Here is a 20,449-nt window from a genome sequence, read left to right as displayed (position 1 = left end):
CGTATGTGTGTATCCACTCTTCTCAAACGTGTGTGTGTGTGTGTGTGTGTATCTACTCTTCTCAAATTATTGTGTGTGTGTGTATCTACTCTTCTCAAATGAGTGTGTGTGTGTATGTGTGTGTGAGTGTCTTCTCTTCTGTGATAAGTGTGTGTGCAACCCAGAGTGTGTGTGGGGGGGTGAAGGGGTTGGTGAGTGACTGTCAGGGTGCTTGTACTGTGAGAGCAGCATTTGGCCTCAGAGCAAAGAGAGCACAGGCCCCTGCCTAAATATTCATCCACATAGATCCTGTCTCAGGAGAGCTCTCTCTCTCTCTCTCGTTTACTCTCTCTCTTCCTTTCTCTTTCCCTTCCTCTCTCTCACACACACACACACACACACACACACACACACACACACACACACACACACACACACACACACACACACACACACACACACACACTCACACTCACACTCACATTCACACTCACGCTCTCTCTCACACTCACACATACACATTTCACATTTCACAGGTGCTCTCACACACCCATATGCTAGACTTCTCCGCCTCACACACAAACTTCAGATATTCCTTTCTTCTTTCACTCTCTTTCACACACACACACACACACGCACATGCACACGCACACGCACACGCACACGCACACGTACACTCACACACACTCACACACACACACACACACACACACACACACACACACAAACACACACACACTCACACTCACACACTCATCCCTCTCAGAGGATCTGTGCTAGGCATTGCAGAAGTAACAGAGCTGCTGGTGCAGGAGATGCAGTGAATTTTTATAGAAAAATCTGTAAAGCAGAGAGAGAGATGTGTGCGCACACACACACACACACACACACACACACACACACACACACACACATACGCACACACAGACACACACACACAGCCATACACAAAGAACCAGAGATGAATGCACACACACACACACACACACACACACACACACACACACACACACACACACACACACACACACACAGCCAGACAAGCACACAAACATAACCCAAATCAATATGTCTACAAAATAGAAGGAAATGCAGACATGGAAAACATGCATACGCACATTAAAGAATAAGCACACACATGTTCAGATAGACATACACACCCCCACACATTCAGATAGACATACACACACACACACAAATAAATTCACATATCCAAAGTAAAAATACACAAACATGCACTCACACTCAGAAACACACAGTGTACACACAAACACACACACACACACATGCAACAGCTCTGCAGCTGCAGCTGTAAGTCACTTGTGCACAGCGTTGAGGGTGTTTGTCCATTCAGAGCTGAGAGATGGGAGCAGGACCAGCATCTGGAACAGTCTGTTGCATTTAGAGTGCCTGAGTGAATACGCCTGCACACACACACACACACACACACACACACACTCCAAAACACGCACACATACACGCTAAACTACACATGCACACACACACACACACACTAGAATACACATGCATACACATGCACACACACTAAAATACACATGCAAACACTTGCACACACACACAAACACATCCTGCATCCTACTGCCCCCTAGTGTCTGCAGTGTGTCATGACTTGTGCAGACCATGAGTCAGGATGAGCTCTGACTCTGAGCTCTGACAGAGAAGCCGAGTCTCTGGAGTGACAGAGATGCGCAGCCTGTCTGGAGCTGGCTGAGTGTGTGTGTGTGTGTGTGTGTGTGTGTGTGTGTGTGTGTGTGTGTGTGTGTGTGTGTGAGTGACAGAGATGTGCAGCCTGTCTAGAACTGGCTGAGTGTGTGTGTGTGTGTGTGTGTGTGTGTGTGTGTGTGTGTGTGTGTGTGTGAGTGACAGAGATGTGCAGCCTGTCTGGAGCTGGCTGACCGGCCACAGGTGGACACATCCGTCTCTCTAATGAGGGCTTTCCCACAATGCACTGCGGGCAAAAGGTTGGCCGTCAGGAACCCCCTGTGCCAGATGTATGGGATCATCAGTAAGAAAACAGAGCGAGAGAAAACAGGGAGGAGATGGGAAGAGGACTAAAAAATAGAGAAAGGAAGGAGAGAGAGATTGAGAGAGGAGTGGAGGGGAGAGTTAAAGGTAAGCAAGGAAGGTGGAAGGTGGAGGAAGAAATGAAGAAATGAGAGAGAGGGTAGAGATGGAGATGCGAGGGAACGAAGGACAAAACGAGGTATTAAGAGAGAGAAGAGGAGCACAGAGGAGATGGGAGGATGAGGAAACGATAGGGACAGAGACAATACTGACAAGGCTTCTGTCTCCATCAGGATGGCCTCATAGCTCCACATGCTGGAAAACACACTGCAAAATGAGGCTGAGAACTGTCTGTGTGTGTGAGTGTGTGTGAGTGTGTGTGTGTGTGTGAGTGTGTGTGTGTGAGTGTGTGATTTCTGGATGGTGCTCAACATGAGTACCGTGAGTGTCTGTCACCCTTCACCCACTTCATCTGCTGTGTCACTGCACTACTGTTTGAGTGTGTGTGTGTGTGTGTGTGTGCGTGTTTGTGTGTGATTATTTGCTGAAAGAAGCACTACAGTTGAGTACTTTGACTGTATCTCACTCAAGTACATATGCTAGTGAATGTGCACATGCATAGGCATGTGCTCACATGAACTTGCGTGCAGGCACGTGTGTTTGTGTGTGTATTCAAATTAATTCAATTTATATGGCCCCAGAACAATAGAATTGTCTCAAGGCGCTTTACAGAGCCCAGAACCTGGACCATTTCAGTCATCTGTCCATCTAAAAAAATCATCAGTCTGCTCCCTCCTGCATCCATCTATCTACATACAGAATCTACTGCGGAGCCTGGGTCTAATCTCTCGAGCCATCATTTCATTTAAGACACTGTCTCTGGATGGATGCTCCTGTTTGATGCCTCCAGTTTCCACCTCGTTTGCCAGCTGATGGGGAGGGATTATGTAGAATGACTTGGCATTTCAGACCCACCATAAAGCTGTGGTCCATCTGCATTGACCTTGGCTTCGTGTGTGTGTGTGTGTGTGTGTGTGTTTGTGTGTGTGTGTATATTTCAGATCCACCATAAAGCTGTGGTCCACTGCACTGGACATCTGCTTTGGCCTTGGCTTCTTGTGTGTGTATGTGTGTGTGTTAGTGTGTGTGTGTGGGTCTGTGTGGGTCTGTGTGTGTGTTTCAGAGCCACCATAAAGCTGTGGTCAATCTGCATCGACCTTGGCTTCTTGTGTGTGTGTGTGTGTGTGTGTGTGTGTGTGTGTGTGCGTGTGTGTATGTTTCAGAGCCACCATTAAGCAGAGGTCCACTGGACTGGACATCTGCATTGGCCTTGGCTTCTTGGAATGTCATACGATCATCACAACTTTAATTCTGACTGCCTTTGTAAATGTATACCATGGCAACATTTCATTCTATATCAAAAAAGTAAAACACTGAGCTTTGGCAGCTATTTTCAAAGCTACTGTATACCACTTTCTGGTCTGAAATGTGTTGGAAAAAGCACATATTCATGGTCTGTGAGATTGGCCGACTTGACAGCATGATAGAACTAAACGGGATTAAAACATAGCTGAACTGTGCCTCTTTAAACTTGCCAATCAGGAACTCAGGTTCAGTATTTGGACACCCAGTTTAACCAATTAGAAGTTAAGCCAGTGTTTGGCCCTGCCTTAAGCCAATCAGAAGCTCAAGGTCAATGTGTGGACCTCTGCCTTGAGCCTATCAGAAGCTCTAGATCAGTGGTTCTTAACCTGGGTTCGATCGAACCCCAGGGGTTCGTTTAGCCACTCTCAGGGGTTCGGCAGGGGTCAAGACACACGCAGTATAGCCCGGTTCACACTAGCAATGGCGGGCCGTTTTTATACATACCTACACTTTGAAGAAATCATATTTAATTTTTCAAATTACGAAGGGTTCGGCGAATGCACTGATGCAGCTTGCAGGGTTCAGTACCTCCAAAAAGGTTAAGAACCACTGCTCTAGATCAATGTTTGGGCCTCTGCCTTAAGCCAACCTGAAGGCGAGGCGGTAAAAGACAAGGAGGAGAAGGTGTCTAGTGCTAGCCAGATCAGCACATCTGTCCTATTCGAGCTTTGAGAAATATTAAAATGTGTATATTGGCCTACAGAAAAACTAATTTTGGTTCTACTAGATTGATGAACAACATTTTATTCTTAAGGACAAAATCAGAGTACTATCTTTTGTCAGTCAGAGAAAGCTGTCGGTCTATTGTACAACTTGGACCTTGAACTTGGTGTGGTTTACAACAGTGCAAGCATATTGTATTATTCATACAAATGAATTTATGTTATCCACACAACTTAATCCTTAAGAAACCACAAAAAAAAACAAACACACACACACACACACAAATGTACGCAATTTGGCTGATATATTTTGGTTTACAAAAAAATGATGTATACAGTACACAAATTCCTCCCATAACTTGATACACACTAAAACTCAGACTCATTCTGTGACCATTTACAACCAGACATATTTACAGAGCGATCACACTCTTACACACAAACATGTGTGATGAAACAATAATGTGTGTGACTGAATGTTCACACTGAAATCTACTGGCAGCCACTACATTAAGAGAGGTAGCTTCCACCGTTCCACAATGCATCCCAGTTTTGATTTGATGTACTCTATTCAAATAATTTACCACGCAGACAGACAGACAGACAGACAGACAGACAGAGTATGACAGACAGACTTTTAGAAAGATTTGTTTGGAATTTGCACAACTTGTCCTTGGAACCTGGCAAGCTGAGTTTTTGTGTGTTGCTATAACCATGTGTGGATTGCCATGGTAACAGATGCTAAGAACAGGTTGGATGGAAAGTATTTGCCAGCAGATTCATTTTATAGTTTGGCTTTCAACTACACCCTGTTGCCTGAACTTAGACTCACTCACTCCCTCCCTCACTCACATGCACACACACACAGACACACACGTACACACTCAAACTCACATGCACACACATTCGAAGGCAGACACACACACACACACACACACACACACACACACACACACATACAACCACACACACACACACACACACTTGCGCATGTACACACTCAAACTCAGTCATACAGATATACCCACGTACACATTTATATGCGTGCATGCATTCACACACACACACACACACACACATATATAGACATCAATGTCAAACACATAGTTTGGGATCCCTCCAGCAGATGTCCCAGGGTGGACTGGAGTGATTTCCTGTGCGTGTGGTTTGGCTCAGGGGGTCACTCTCGTGCCTATACACTCACTTCTCCACTACTGTCAGAACTAAAGCTTCATTAACACACTGTAATTGGCACCGTTTTATCTGCCACACACCTATGGGAGCTTGGCTTCTCTCTTCAGCAAAATTAGATCCTGCTCGATCCTAATCACTGAATCTCTCTGTCTCTCTCTCTCTCTCACACACACTCTCACACACACACACACACACACACACACACACACACACACACACACACACACACACACACACACACACACACACACACACACACACACACACACACTTTCTCATGCAAACACATTCTCTCGCACACAAACATACAAACACATACACACACTTCTACTGAAATGAACTAAATGAAAACAAACAATAAATATGTGTGTGTGCGCGTGTGTGTATACCCAACTATAAGGGTATCCAAGTGAACACACACACTTTGGCGGAGGTCAACAGCTAACGTGGCCTCCCCTCTTCGGAAAGCTGAAAGAGAGGAGGAGGAGGAGCAGCAGGAGGAGGTAGTGTGCTCAGCGTTGGTTTCTTCTCCTCCGTCTCTGAACAGAGAGTCTCTCTGGCGACAGTCTGCATTCTTACGGGAATGGATGAGGCCCAGGTGGGTCTTAGTGTCCAGTGAAACACATGGCACGTATCTTCTCTCAATGTGTCGTCAACAACAGGAAAAAAACAAGTCTTTGTTTTTCTGCTTTTAAAATCAAGGCAATGCCCCCAAGTACTCTTTGTAAGACCTTGTCGTGCTGGTCTCCTTATCCGCTAAACTACATTCGGAACATACAGTTAGAACATCAAATCAGAACATACAGCTAGAATATTAAAACACGAAGGAAAGTAAAACACACACATCATCTTACACAGAGAGGAAGGGATTTGCTACATCACACAAGGTTCCCTGTGACTGGCTGATAATCAAAAGCAGGGAATGACCCCAACAGAAAGGACAATCTGTTGACCAATAACACAATCAGTCCATTAATCAATAAATCAATCAATCAATGACACAAATGAAAATAAAAAGAATTCTGTTGAGTTCCAGACACATGTATCCCTGCTTGTGTCTCAAGATAACGGACAAAAGTTCAGACCAAAATATCAATTGAAGTTGAGTAAAAAAATAGCTTAAGTCTGACTACCAGGGTGGGGTTGGGGGTGGGGGGTTAGGGGGTTGGGGCACTTGGGAACCAGGTCCGGAAGGGGAAGAACGTCAGTGAACCAGGATGGGAGGAGAACATGGGGGACCAGAACAGCAGGGGAGAACCGGGAGAACCGGTAGAACCGAGAGGAGAGGACGGGAAAGGCACCGGGTGCCTAAGGCAAGGGCCTCACTTCTCCTCTGCTACGGTACGCTGTGTGTGTGTGTGTCTCTCACACACACACACACAAGCTGTGGGGACAGGAGAATGGTGAGAGGCGCATGTGTGTTTGTGTATATATATGTGTGTGTGTGTGTGTGTGTCTGTAGCCAGATAGTTCTAGCTCAGCAAATCGCTGTCCGATTCCCTTTTAATAATAATAATAAAAATAAAAACAGGCCATATTTCAACATCTCACACTTGTGTCTGTAAAAGTGCTTCCTGAGCCGACTGATGGTGAGTGTGTCAGTGTGAGTGTGTGTGTGCTGATGTATGGGTAGGTTTTTGAGAAAAAAAGTGAGGGGTGTATTCGTATTTACGGGAAAAAAGTATGTGTAAGTGTATGTGTTTATAAAAATGTGTGTGTGTATGGGATCAGTCATTTGATTGTAGGAGTAGCGTGTGTGTGTGTGTGTGTGTGTATGTGTGTGTGTGTGTATGTGTGAGATTAGTCCTTGCTGTGGGGCTGGTTATATAACTTGTGTATATGTGCTGGAAATGTGTGTCTGTTCAGTCTTTGTTGATGGGCTGGTTACACGAGAAGTGTGTGTGTGTGTTAAGTGTTTGCTGCGGGGCTGGTTATAAGAGTAGTGTGTGTGTGAGTGTGTGTGTGTGTGAGTGTGTGTGTGTGTGTGTGTGTGTTTGTGATTGTGTGTGTGTTTAGTCTTTGCTGTGACAGAAGCACGCCCGTCCACAAGCCTGCACCTGCTCTGAACTGTCCGACACCAGCGAGTCTCCTTCGTCTGCATACTCCGACTGCGCAGACGGCGTGCCGCTATCCCACAAGCCCTCGGGGCGTGGGGCCAGCCCGTGGGGCCTGTGGTGATGGTGGCGGGCGTGGCCAGAGGGGGCGTGGCCAGGAGTGAGAGCGGGACAACTGTGCGACTTGACCAAGTGTCTGCAGCCTGATGCGGATGAGGAAGAGGAGGAAGTGGACGGTGAAGCAGACGATGAAGAGTTTCTCGCCAGCAGAGCCACCTGGCAGCAGTGCTGGCACGCCACCGCCGGCCCCACCACCCCTAACTGCCGGTACCCGCACACGTACCCTCTCCCAGCTTGCGACATGTCATCCTCATCATCGTCCTCTGCCACTCTATCCTCCAGTCCTGACAACCCGCCATGGCAACCCACGCCTCCCACCATCCCGGTGCCTGTCGCCGTGGAAACCCACTTAGCACCTCCCCTGGCTGCTCCACAGCAGCCCCCCGTTGCCACGGTGACGCTCCGGCCACGCCCCCGCAGGCGGAGCCAGTCCTCCCTGAAGGCGGGGCTGAAGAAGGCGTAGAGGACGGGGTTGAGGCAGGCGGGCAGCGGGAAAAAGATGAGCAGCACAGACTTGGCGATGTCGGGCCCGCCCGCAGTACCGGCGGCCGCCAGCAGGGGGCTGAAGGAGAAGGCGGCCACAGGGCAGAAGAAGATGCAGTTGGTGAAGATGAGCCAGGCCACGTGGCGCACGGCGGCCGCCTGCTCGGGGTCCACCAGCTGGGCACGGCCAAGTCCGCAGTACAGCTGCGTGTAGATGCCCGCCGTAAGCAGGTACGCCAGTGCGTTGAGCAGGGTCAGCGCCACTGTAACGCCCAGCCAGCGCCCGTCACGCTCCAACGTGCTCGAGAACGGCAGGCAAAGCGGCGACGCCGCCACTGAGGCTGACGATGCCACGCCTTCTCCATCGCCTCCGTTGCCTGGCAACAGCGTCAGGAGCCCCGCGCCGGCGGCGAGCAGCGCCAGAAGACCCGCCGCCCAGCTGAACCTCCGGCGTATGCTGCTGCCACGGTGACCGCCTCCTCCGCCGACCCCGACGCCCGCCTCCTTGCCCAGGAGTGCCCGCACCGCCATGCTCCTCTCAACCGCAGCCAGCACCAGCAGGAGCACTGCCCACTCGGCCGAGAAGACGGCCAACGCACCCAGGGTGGCGCACGCGCCGCTGCCCTCCCACCACACCCCCACACGGGCGAACTTGCCCCATGCCCACACGTCAATGCCAACCAGCGCAGACGCGTAGATGCCCGTCAGCAGGTTGGCGGCCGCCAGGAGGCCCACCAGGAGTCTGGTGGAGGACAGCGGGGGGGTGGGGATGCTGATGCTGCTGGTGCTGATGATGCTATCGCCACGGCGACTGAATGTGACGACCAGGACGAGGCTGTTGAAGAGGAGAGCCACGATGCAGATGAACCAGACAGTCAAGCGGATCATCCAGCTGCCCAGCAGGTGATCACACGGCTTGAATGCTCCTGAGAAAGAGAGAGAGAGAAAGAGATTTACTGTGTTCATTCCCTTTAAATCATTACGAGTTTATTTTAACCGTCTGCTTTGGCAACACTGTTTTTGCCAATTAAATTGAATTGAATTGAGAGAGAGAGAGAGAGAGAGACTGAGTGTTTTTTCTAGGATAATCTCTCAGTTAGCTTATTCCCCTGGCATAGTTCCTCAAATGTGGACTATAGCAAAAAGTCTTGGGGGAGTTTTAACATTACCCATAAACCCTTGCTTCAGCCCTTCATTGGTTGAGCACACTATCTACTATCTACTATAAAGTAAGCTCATGTTTGCTACTTCGGTCTCGAGTAAGTAAGTTCTAAGGACTCGATTATACATTGAGAGAGAGAGAGAGAGAGAGAGAGAGAGAGAGAGAGAGAGAAAAGAGAGAGTTCTAATTCTGTGACTCGATATTGAAGACGCCTTCATCGAGGTTAGAGAAAGTGGGCTCAGGACAGAAAGGTCATCGGTTTGACCCCTGAAGTGGCGGGAAGAAGTCAGATACCTGTGCATTTAAACAAAATTCTTAATTCTAATTATTCTAATACATGCTGCAAGAACACAATGAGAAATACACACAAATTCTGCAAACTCGACAAGGGATATACTGTATATATGTCTACTTCTGTATCTACCCACTAAAACAGATCAGATAACTTCTTACTGCTGACTGACCGTCTACAGCTGTTATCTCAAACATGCAATTCAAACTACATATCCCATAAGTCTCCTCCCCAGCAGGACAACAACAGAGGGAAGAGAAACGACTGCTGATGGCCATTAAGATAGGCTAAATGCACAACGATTTTCTGCTGTCAGGGCTTTAGTGCTGTTAAGCAGGAAACAACCATTTAGATACACTACAATTCCCATAATTCTCGCTAATGGTAGATAAACAAGGCAGACTGGGAGGTTATTTTACCTGGAGAGGGAGAACAGTGCATCACCAGGGAGACCCGCTCCACGTCCTCTTCACCTCCTGTGTAATGGGGAGAGATTATTAAAGAGACTCATACACAAACACACACACTTCAACGCCTGAACACTCATGCATGCATGCGCACACACACACTTCAACACATGAGCAGGTTACACAAACAGACACACACACATGTAAAAGCCTTTTTGTCAAAACAAGTGACAGTTATAAATGAATTGATATTTAAAAGGGGTTTTAAACCATAACCCACGTTAAGTGATGGTGGTAGATGGCAATTAAAAACAATAATAATAAATAATGTGAAATACATAAATATATTTGAATTAACATAAATAAAAAAATATGTGTCTTTGTAAATATACAAATACACTCTAAATGTAGTTTTCTTGATTGGTGGTGTGCTGCTGTTGTAGCCTTTGTCTTACCTGAGGCTCTCTTCCTGGCTGCTTCCTGTGTGGAGCTCAGGGGGGTGTCGCAACCAATGAAAGCACAGCACTGGTAGGCATAGGGGACAGAGATGGACCTGCAGCACAGGAGAGGGAGGAGGAGGGGGGGGGGGGGAGAGTACCAGAAGAATAACAAAGAGAGAGTTAGAGGGAAATGTAGATGGAAAGAGAGAGAGAAAGAAAGAATGAATAGGGGAATGTGTATGGAAAATGAGGGAGAGAAACAGACACAGGACAAGAGAGATAGAGAGAGAGAGGGAGAGAGATAGAGAGGGAGAGAAAGAAAGAGAGAGAGAGGAGAGAGAGACGAGAGAGATGTGGAGAGAAATGCCCAGAGGGACCATGTAGTGCACTGCTGGTAGATGAACTTCATCTGTCTTTAAAGGACACTGGTACAACACCTGCACCTCTCCCTGACACACACACACACACACACACACACACACACACACAGAGGCACGCTCACAGAAACACACACACACACTCCCCCTCTCCATCAGTTGTGTGACATCTTTGTTGTACTAAGAACCTTTACACACAGCAAGCGTGCATGCAGTGGTGTGTGTGTGTGTGTGTGTGTGTGTGTGTGTGTGTGTGTGTGTGTGTGTGTGTGTGTGTGTGTTACCGGAGTTTGGGCAGGCTCTGTGCTGAGAGGGGCTGCTTCATCTGCAGGTTTCCTGAGAGCTTGAGTTGGTTTAGAGCAGTCAGACCTGCAGTAGGAACACCACTCAAGGCATTCTGGCTCAAATCCCTGCGAAAGAGAGAGGGAGGGAGGGAGACAGGGAGAGAGAGAAGGGGGCGAGAGGGAGAGGCAGAGAGAGGGGAGAGAGAGGGAGGGAGGGAGAGAGAGGGAGGGAGAGAGGGAGAGGCAGAGAGAGGGGAGAGAGAGGGAGGGAGGGAGACAGGGAGAGAGAGAGGGGGGCGAGAGAGAAGGTGGGAGGGATGGAGGGAAAAATAAAGAGTGAGGGAAAGAGAGGAAGAGATAGAAAGAAAGAGAGATGGAGGGAGGGGAATAGAGAGCAAGATAAATGGAGGGAGAGACATATAGAGAGAGAGGGAGAGAGAAGGAAGGGAGGTGGAAAGAAAGAGAGAGAGAGAGAGAGGGAAAGCGAGATATAGAAATAAAGAGGGAAAAGGAAACCATGTCAGCGATAAAAGTTTGTGTGTGTTTGTGCACACATGAGTGTGTGTGTGTGTGTGTGTTATCTACTCACAGATTGGTTAGGCCACTCAGAAATAGAAAACCGTCTCTGTGGATGGACTTGATTTGATTTTGGCTCAGATCCCTGCAGAAAAACAAACAATAAATCAATCAATCAATCAAACAAACAAACTTCAAATCAACAACAACAACAACATATAAAAACCATTAAAACCCCTGAAGTATGACTAATTACGTAACTCAAACTGACGTATCCCCAGGCACATGGCGTATAGCTCAGTCCAAACACAAAGCTCATTCAGGTCATTGTATTCACGGGCTTAAGTGATTGACATTACTATGACTGGGAACCACTGCTAAACCACTGCTATCACTGCTAAACCACTGCTATCACTGCTAAACCTCTGCTATCACTGCTAAACCTCTGCTATCACTGCCATCACTGCTATCACTGCTAAACCTCTGCTATCACTGCTAAACCTCTGCTATCACTGCCATCACTGCTATCACTGCCATCACTGCTATCACTGCCATCACTGCTATCACTGCTAAACCACTGCTATCACTGCCATCACTGCTATCACTGCTAAACCTCTGCTATCACTGCCATCACTGCTATCACTGCTAAACCTCTGCTATCACTGCCATCACTGCTATCACTGCTAAACCTCTGCTATCACTGCTAAACCTCTGCTATCACTGCTAAACCACTGCTATCACTGCTAAACCTCTGCTATCACTGCCATCACTGCTATCACTGCTAAACCTCTGCTATCACTGCTAAACCTCTGCTATCACTGCTAAACCTCTGCTATCACTGCCATCACTGCTATCACTGCTAAACCTCTGCTATCACTGCCATCACTGCTATCACTGCTAAACCTCTGCTATCACTGCCATCACTGCTATCACTGCTAAACCTCTGCTATCACTGCTAAACCTCTGCTATCACTGCCATCACTGCTATCACTGCTAAACCTCTGCTATCACTGCTAAACCTCTGCTATCACTGCCATCACTGCTATCACTGCTAAACCTCTGCTATCACTGCCATCACTGCTATCACTGCTAAACCTCTGCTATCACTGCCATCACTGCTATCACTGCTAAACCTCTGCTATCACTGCCATCACTGCTATCACTGCTAAACCTCTGCTATCACTGCCATCACTGCTAAACCACTGCTATCACTGCTAAACCTCTGCTATCACTGCCATCACTGCTATCACTGCTAAACCTCTGCTATCACTGCCATCACTGCTATCACTGCTAAACCTCTGCTATCACTGCTAAACCTCTGCTATCACTGCTAAACCACTGCTATCACTGCCATCACTGCTAAACTACTGCTATCACTGCTAAACCTCTGCTATCACTGCCATCACTGCTATCACTGCTAAACCACTGCTATCACTGCGAAACCTCTGCTATCACTGCTAAACCTCTGCTATCACTGCTATCACTGCTAAACCACTGCTATCACTGCTAAACCACTGCTATCACTGCTAAACCTCTGCTATCACTGCTAAACCTCTGCTATCACCGCTATCACTGCTAAACCTCTGCTATCACTGCCATCACTGCTAAACCTCTGCCATCACTTCTCAATCTCTGCCAAAAACATGCAGGATTTAGGTCGTTGGGTTGGAATGTTTAGTCCGTGTAGGGTGTGTACATGTTTCAAATGAATCTGAGTTTAAAGTGGAGGCAAAGATTACAATAGAACACAGGGAAGCTGATAGGTAGTTCAGTGCAGTTGTGGGCAGGTTTTAAGGCAAATGGAAGGCTAACCCCGATCAGTACCATTCAAAATCATGGTTAATGAAGTCTCAACTGGCCCAGCAAGACTACTGTTGGACTAACCCACAGACCACTCTCCCACTCTAGACTACTGTTGGACTAACCCACAGACCACTCTCCCACTCTAGACTACTGTGGACTAACCCACAGACCGCTCTAGACTACTGTTGGACTAACCCACAGACCACTCTACCACGCTAGACTACTGTTGGACTAACCCACAGACCACTCTCCCACTCTAGACTACTGTTGGACTAACCCACAGACCACTCTAGACTACTGTTGGACTAACCCACAGACCACTCTACCACGCTAGAGTACTGTTGGACTAACCCACAGACCACTGTCCCAGGCTAGACTGTTGGACTAACCCACAGACCACTCTACCACGCTAGAGTACTGTTGGACTAACCCACAGACCACTCTACCACGCTAGAGTACTGTTGGACTAACCCACAGACCACTCTCCCACGCTAGACTACTGTTGGACTAACCCACAGACCACTCTCCCAGGCTAGAGTACTGTTGGACTAACACACAGACCACTGTCCCAGGCTAGACTACTGTTGGACTAACCCACAGACCACTCTCCCAGGCTAGAGTACTGTTGGACTAACCCACAGACCACTCTCCCAGGCTATGCTTCTGCTACTTACAGGATCCGCAGGGCACTGAGTCCATGGAAGGTGTCCCTGTCTATCTGCTGGAGCTGGTTGTGTTGCAGGCTTCTGCTCAACACACACAGACAAGATACTGCAGTGTCAGATCCAAACACTAACATCAATCAATAATCAAATATGTAGTTAAATTCATCAGATACACATACAGATATGTAAATTCAAACAAAAACACACACAACAAACAGACAGGTACACACAAATGCACACCCACAACAATGCACACGACACACACACAGACATACATACTGGTACTCACAAATGAACATTCACTTTCACACACACACACACACACACACACACACACACACACACACACACACACACACACACACACTGAACTCACATCTCCTGGAGTTTCACACAGCCTTGTAGGGATGGTAGTGCCTGAATCTGGTTGTACGACAGATCCCTGTGGAGAAAAAAAATACGCGTTACAGTCAATACTTAGCGTTCACACACACACATCAATATGCAAACAGAGACACAGTCCACTCACTTAGAGGGTTTCTGGTCCACTCCCACACACACACACACACACACACACACACACACACATATGAACACACACACACAAACACACACACTATTACCCTCCCCTCTCTCACACTCTCTCTTACCACCAAAGGAATTGTAGGCACAAATCATATTTTCAAAGTTGGAATAGATTATTACATACATACTCTTAGTAAAGTTAAGTCAGATGGGTAAAGTATGCATTCTCTCTCCCCATGACACACACACACACACACCACACACACACACACACACACAACTATTATACTTACAGATATTAAACTCACAACTACATGCTTTGTGTGAAGTAACATTTTCATATTTCTCTTCACACACACGCACAAACACACACACACACACACACACACACACTAATCAGTAGCACATGATGACCATGGCTGGTAAATCAGTGCTGGTACATTGGGGTCCTCTCACACTAGCAGGTCTTGGTCACCGTCAGGTTTAATTGCTCTGTAGCAGATGGTCCTTCTGTGTGTGTGTGTGTGTGTGTATATGCGCTCTTATTCTGTGTGTGTGTGTGTGTGTGTGTGTGTGTGTGTGTGTGTCTGTCTGTTGGTCACTTACAGGGTGCGCAGCAGGCTGAGAACATCACAGAGGTCATTTGGGATGCTGCTGATCTTGGTTCCTGTCAGAGTGCTGGAAGGCACACACACACACACACACACACACACACACACACACACACACACACACACACACACACACACCAGAACACACAGATTAAAGGAGACAGACAGAAACTTATTTAAACAAAAAACTTAACCACCCTTGATGTTTTATACAGCAATGATCAAAACCTGCAACTTTAGAAAGTTGTGAGTTGTGTGCTCTTCAAAGCTGTGTGTGTGTGTGTCATATGTAAGCATAACCTGTATGTGCACCTGTGTCACACTTGCATATATTGCGGGTGTGTGAGTGTGTGTGGGGGGGGTGAATGTGTGTGTGTATGTTTGTGTTGGGGTGAATGTGTGTGTGTAACTTACAGACTCTCCAACTTGACTGTGCCAGTGAGAATGGGGAATTCCTGCATCATACTTGCTCCACGCAGCATCCTGAACACACACACACACACACACACACACACACACACACACACACACACACACAAACACACACACACAATGAAATGAAGACAGTTCAATGCTGTATATGATGTAATGAAGTGTGTGTTTGGGAATAAGCACACAAACTCACAGAGAGCTGAGGTCAGACAGGTTCTGGAAAGCAGTGACTCCCACAAAGGACAGAGGGTTGTCATAGAGGTGGCTGCAAAAAACACGCACACACAAGGAGGGAGAGAGGGAGATGAATGCACACACACACAAACATACACACGGATTTAAAGCATTAGCTAAGATATGAATCAATCATTTTGTGTAAAAATAATCTTGAACACCTGAAATAAAGAAAACTAAATAAAGTAAGAGAACAGAGCCACCGCTACACAGGCTCTCATTCTAACTGCTTTAGATGCTGAAATGAAAACAAAATTAGTTTCTAAACGTTCCAATTTTCTTCCAAGGGAAGTGTGTGTGTGTGTGTGTGTGTGTGTGTGTGTGTGTGTGTGTGTGTGTGTGTGTGTGTCCTTACATGGCCCGAAGCAGTGGGTTCTTATAGAAGGCTCCCTCTGGTATGACTGCAATGTTGTTGCTGTGGAACCCTCTGGAGAAGAAAACACGCACACATGCACACACACAGACACACATGCGCACACACACACACACACACACACACACACACACACACATACATAGACACTTGATCAGAACAGAAATGCAATAAAAGTGTTTCATTCTGGAGGTGAAAATAAAAATAAACTCCCAAAGGCTCACACTCACACGCCTCATACAGCCTTCCAGTTTGTACTTGCCTACGCTGTCATTCTCGCTCACGTACACACACACACAGAGTGGGACAGTTGAGAGAGGGAGAGAGACAGAAAAAAAAAGAGAGAGAGAGAGAGAGAGAGAGAGAGAGAGAGAGAGAGAGAGAGGACTGGGAATAAACACACAGGATAGAAGACAGGAGATGGAGACAGAGGCCATGTCAGGACACACACACACAAAACAAACAGAAGAATAACAGATACAGATACTGGACAGGAAGCAGTTAGTGGCCAGGACAAAAGGACTGACAAGCAGTACACAAAGAGTACACAAAGAGTACACAAAGAGTACACAAACAGACTGAGTTCACACAGAGCCCCTGAGACAGTGACGCAGACACAAGAAACCGACAGGACTACCTCACTAAACTGTTGAATGAATGTGTTGTGACCCCTGGCCATTTGAGCACTCTAACGATCTCGGAAGACTTTAAAGACGCTTTATATGCGACCGCTGGTAATATGCAATATAAAAATACTTGGTCTCATTTGAAAATGCATAGGCTTAACCCATACATAGAACACATGTTTCCCCCCATAGGATTCCCAAGGGGGATTGGTGTGATTGACTGAACATGAACCATTGGATCTCTGTCCGAACAGGCATCCACAAATCCATTCTTCCTGGGTGGTGTCCCTCCTCGCTTGCTGTGAAAATGTGAATAGGCTATTATAAGAGTAGGCTACACACGTCATCTATACTCATCCATACATTAATGAGATAACGCATAGCCTACTATTTCTATATTCAAATATTCTGTTCAATCCTGACTTGTTGCAGGTGTGCTTTTAACTGGGGATGCAGCTAAAATGATTGTTAGAATGAAGTTATCCTTCACACAATAGCACTACAACACAACACATCCTTCACACGATAGCACTGCAACACAACACATCCTTCACACGATAGCACTGCAACACAACACATCCTTCACACGATAGCATTGCAACACAACACATCCTTCACACAAAAGCACTGCAACACAACCCATCCTTTACACGATAGCATTGCAACACAACACATCCTTCACACAAAAGCACTGCAACACAACACATCCTTTACACGATAGCACTGCAACACAACACATCATATACAAGATGGCACTGAAACACAACACATCCTTCACACAATAGCACTGCAACACAACACATGATTTACAAGATGGCACTGCAACACAACACATCATTTACACGATGGCACTACAACACAACCCATCCTTCACACGATAGCACTGCAACACAACACATCCTTTACACGATGGCACTGCAACACAACCCATCCTTCACAGGATAGCATTGCATTACACAAGCCCTGCAGCCTAGGGATTAGACTTCATTAACAGTGAGTAACGGGTCAATCTCACAACTGTAGCCCATGTGTAGACAATGAAATTATCGTCTTCAGTTAGTCAACTGTACTTACGTGTCCTTACATCTCAATTACATTAAATATGGACATCGGACAAAATAGGCTAGAGAACATGGCCTCGCGATGACAACAACACTGCACTGTCAACCCTGACCACCGTTGATAACCTTGAGTTAAATCTAAGTACCGGTAAGTGAAACTCCTTTCATAGTACAGTCCCCAGATACAGGCAGACCGAAATACAGACAGACAGACAGACAGACTGTAAGACAAAAGCCAGGAGGACAGACGGAGAGTGAGCCAGGACACAGAGAGACAGGACATCCAGGACAGTAGGATAAGAGGGGTTTATGACTGCCACATCACACCTGAGGGAGCTCAGATAGAATCAGAGAAATGGAATACTAATAACACACTCAACTCACTGTGTAGTAGAGATTACAGCCTGTACAGCAGACAGATGCTGCACACAAGGGTGTGTGAGTGTGAGTATGTGTGTGTGTGTGTGTCTCAGTGTATGTGTCTGTCTGTCTCAGTGTATGTATGTATGTGTGTGTGTGTGTGTGTGTGTGTGTGTGTGTACGTGTGTACGTGTGTGTGTGTGTACCTGTGTGTGTGTGTACGTGTGTGTGTGTGTGTGTGTGTACGTATGTGTGTGTGTACGTGTGTGTGTGTGTACGTGTTTGTGTGTCTGTCTGTCTCAGTGTATGTTTGTGTGTGTGTGTGTGTACGTGTACGTGTGTCTGTCTGTCTCAGTGTATGTTTGTGTGTGTGTGTGTGTACGTGTGTGTGTGTGTGTGTGTGTGTGTGTGTGTGTGTGTACGTGTGTGTGTGTACGTGTGTGTGTGTACGTGTGTGTGTGTCTGTGTACGTGTATGTGTGTCTGTGTACGTGTATGTGTGTCTGTCTGTCTCAGTGTATGTTTGTGTGTGTGTGTGTGTGTACGTGTGTGTGTGTGTGGGTGTGTGTGTGTGTGTGTTTGTAGGTGGATGGATGGGTGGGTGGGGGGAGGGGCTCTGCAGAGGAATTCTGGGGAAAGGGACTGCAATACTGCAGGTGCAAAACATTCTCAATGTGCTATACAGTAACGAGACCAGTGAAACTAACACAGACACACACACACACACAGACACAGACACAGACACAGACACAGACACACACACACACACACACACATTCTATGTCTCACTCAGTAATAACCTGTCTACGTTTATGGGGACTTAAAAGGTCTTACAATCCATTTCTCTCACTTTTACCTGTCCCTGTCCACACTCATCTCTCTCTCTTTCTCTCACTCTCTCCATTTCCTCACCTCTCTTCATCTCTCTTTCCATCTCTCCACCTCTGTGTTACTCTTGTTCTCTCACTCGCAATCTCACATTCCATCTATACATCTTGCCTCATCCTTCTCTCTCACACACACACACACAGCACACACACTCCTCTCTCACGCGCTCTCTGTCTCTCACACGCACCTACGCACTCTTTCTCTTTCACACACACACACACACACACACACACACATTCCTCTCTCTCCTTATTACTCACTTACTCTCACACACTCCTTCTCTCTCTCCCTCTCTCTCTCACAAACACAAACACACACTCCTTTTATCTCTCTCTTTCTCTCACTGCAGTACCAGGCCCTGGCCTTTTTCCTCTCCTGTGAGAGTTTGAAGGTGAGAGATGGATCACTGCACTGATAACCTTCCACTCTCCTCTCTCTCTCTCTCTCTCTCTCTCTCTCCATCCCCCTCTCAATCACTCCACTCGCCCTCTCTCTTTCCATCCTTCTCTCGGGGAGAAAGATCCTCTACAAAGATAATCCCCCTCCTACCCCTTTCCTCTCTCTCTCTCATCATTCACTCCGGATGGATTCACCGTGTCAATACCCTTCTTAAAATCTCTTCCCATCTCTCTCCCCCCCCCCCCCCCATCTCATCATCTTTCGTTCTTTTGTCTTTCTTATCTATTCTCTCCTTCTGTTAATTCAGGGAGATAGATTGACTGCAAAGTGGCCAACTGTTCTGGACCTGACGTGCAAGTTTTGCCTGACCTTGGCTGCACGTCAAATCAATTTCTTCTTACTAGTATTGCGATATATTTCAATAATGCAGCTCAGAGCACTTCATGAAATGATAGATGAACAGTGTGTGTGTGTGTGATGATCAGATTTGTGTGTGTGTGTGTGTATGTGTGTGTGTGTGTGTGTGAGAGAGAGAGAATGTTACAAACTGCCACTGCTTTGGAGAGAAATACACTCTTTAACTCTTAGCCATCTAGCTATTCATCTCCTATTTCAATGGTCTGTTTCTTTCATTTTTTTTTTTTTACCTCACCCCACAAACTTTCTATCTACCTCTTAAGCTCACATCATAGTTCTCTTCATAGTTCACACACACACACACACACACACACACACACACACACCTCTGTCTGTCTCTCCTTCTGACACATCTATGCTCACACCTGTCGGCTGCTTCTTTGTTCCAGCTAGGCTATTAAGGCAGTTTGCTGGTTGTGTTCAGATGAGAGGAAACTATGATGGTGTGTGTGTATGTGCGCAAATGCATGCACGTGTTGTGTGTGTGTGTGTGTGTGTGATCTTTATGATCACGCACCTTTTCATATGCATCCTCTAAAAGCTCTCAGATGAACAGAAAACAGAACAGGCCAATAGAGAACAAGAAAGGACAGAAGAGAGAGAGAAAAAAAGGAAAGACTTGAAATGAATGTGGGT

General features: G+C 46.8%; 1 protein-coding gene across 2 annotated transcripts in view; it reads right to left on the bottom strand.

Annotated features, from left to right (window-relative positions):
• Positions 1-4,394: 4,394 nt before the first annotated feature.
• lgr4 (leucine-rich repeat containing G protein-coupled receptor 4) overlaps positions 4,395-20,449 on the bottom strand; it is a 67,607-nt gene continuing 51,552 nt past the window's right edge. For both annotated transcript variants that reach the window (XM_080840195.1, XM_080840196.1), the window contains 11 exons: positions 16,046-16,117; positions 15,650-15,721; positions 15,439-15,507; positions 15,020-15,091; positions 14,265-14,330; positions 13,898-13,969; positions 11,494-11,565; positions 10,905-11,030; positions 10,259-10,356; positions 9,816-9,872; positions 4,395-8,868 (listed from right to left, as the gene is read on the bottom strand). In XM_080840195.1, the coding sequence (XP_080696321.1) occupies positions 7,298-8,868; positions 9,816-9,872; positions 10,259-10,356; positions 10,905-11,030; positions 11,494-11,565; positions 13,898-13,969; positions 14,265-14,330; positions 15,020-15,091; positions 15,439-15,507; positions 15,650-15,721; positions 16,046-16,117 (2,347 nt within the window). In that variant the 3' untranslated portion in view covers positions 4,395-7,297. The remainder of the gene's footprint in view (positions 8,869-9,815; positions 9,873-10,258; positions 10,357-10,904; positions 11,031-11,493; positions 11,566-13,897; positions 13,970-14,264; positions 14,331-15,019; positions 15,092-15,438; positions 15,508-15,649; positions 15,722-16,045; positions 16,118-20,449) is intronic.

Source organism: Sprattus sprattus (assembly GCF_963457725.1).
Source record: "Sprattus sprattus genome assembly, chromosome: 6".
In the NCBI taxonomy this organism is placed as follows: Eukaryota; Metazoa; Chordata; class Actinopteri; order Clupeiformes; family Clupeidae; genus Sprattus; species Sprattus sprattus.
The sequence above is the reverse complement of the archived record's forward strand: the minus strand, read 5'-3'. Positions and strand labels throughout refer to the sequence as shown.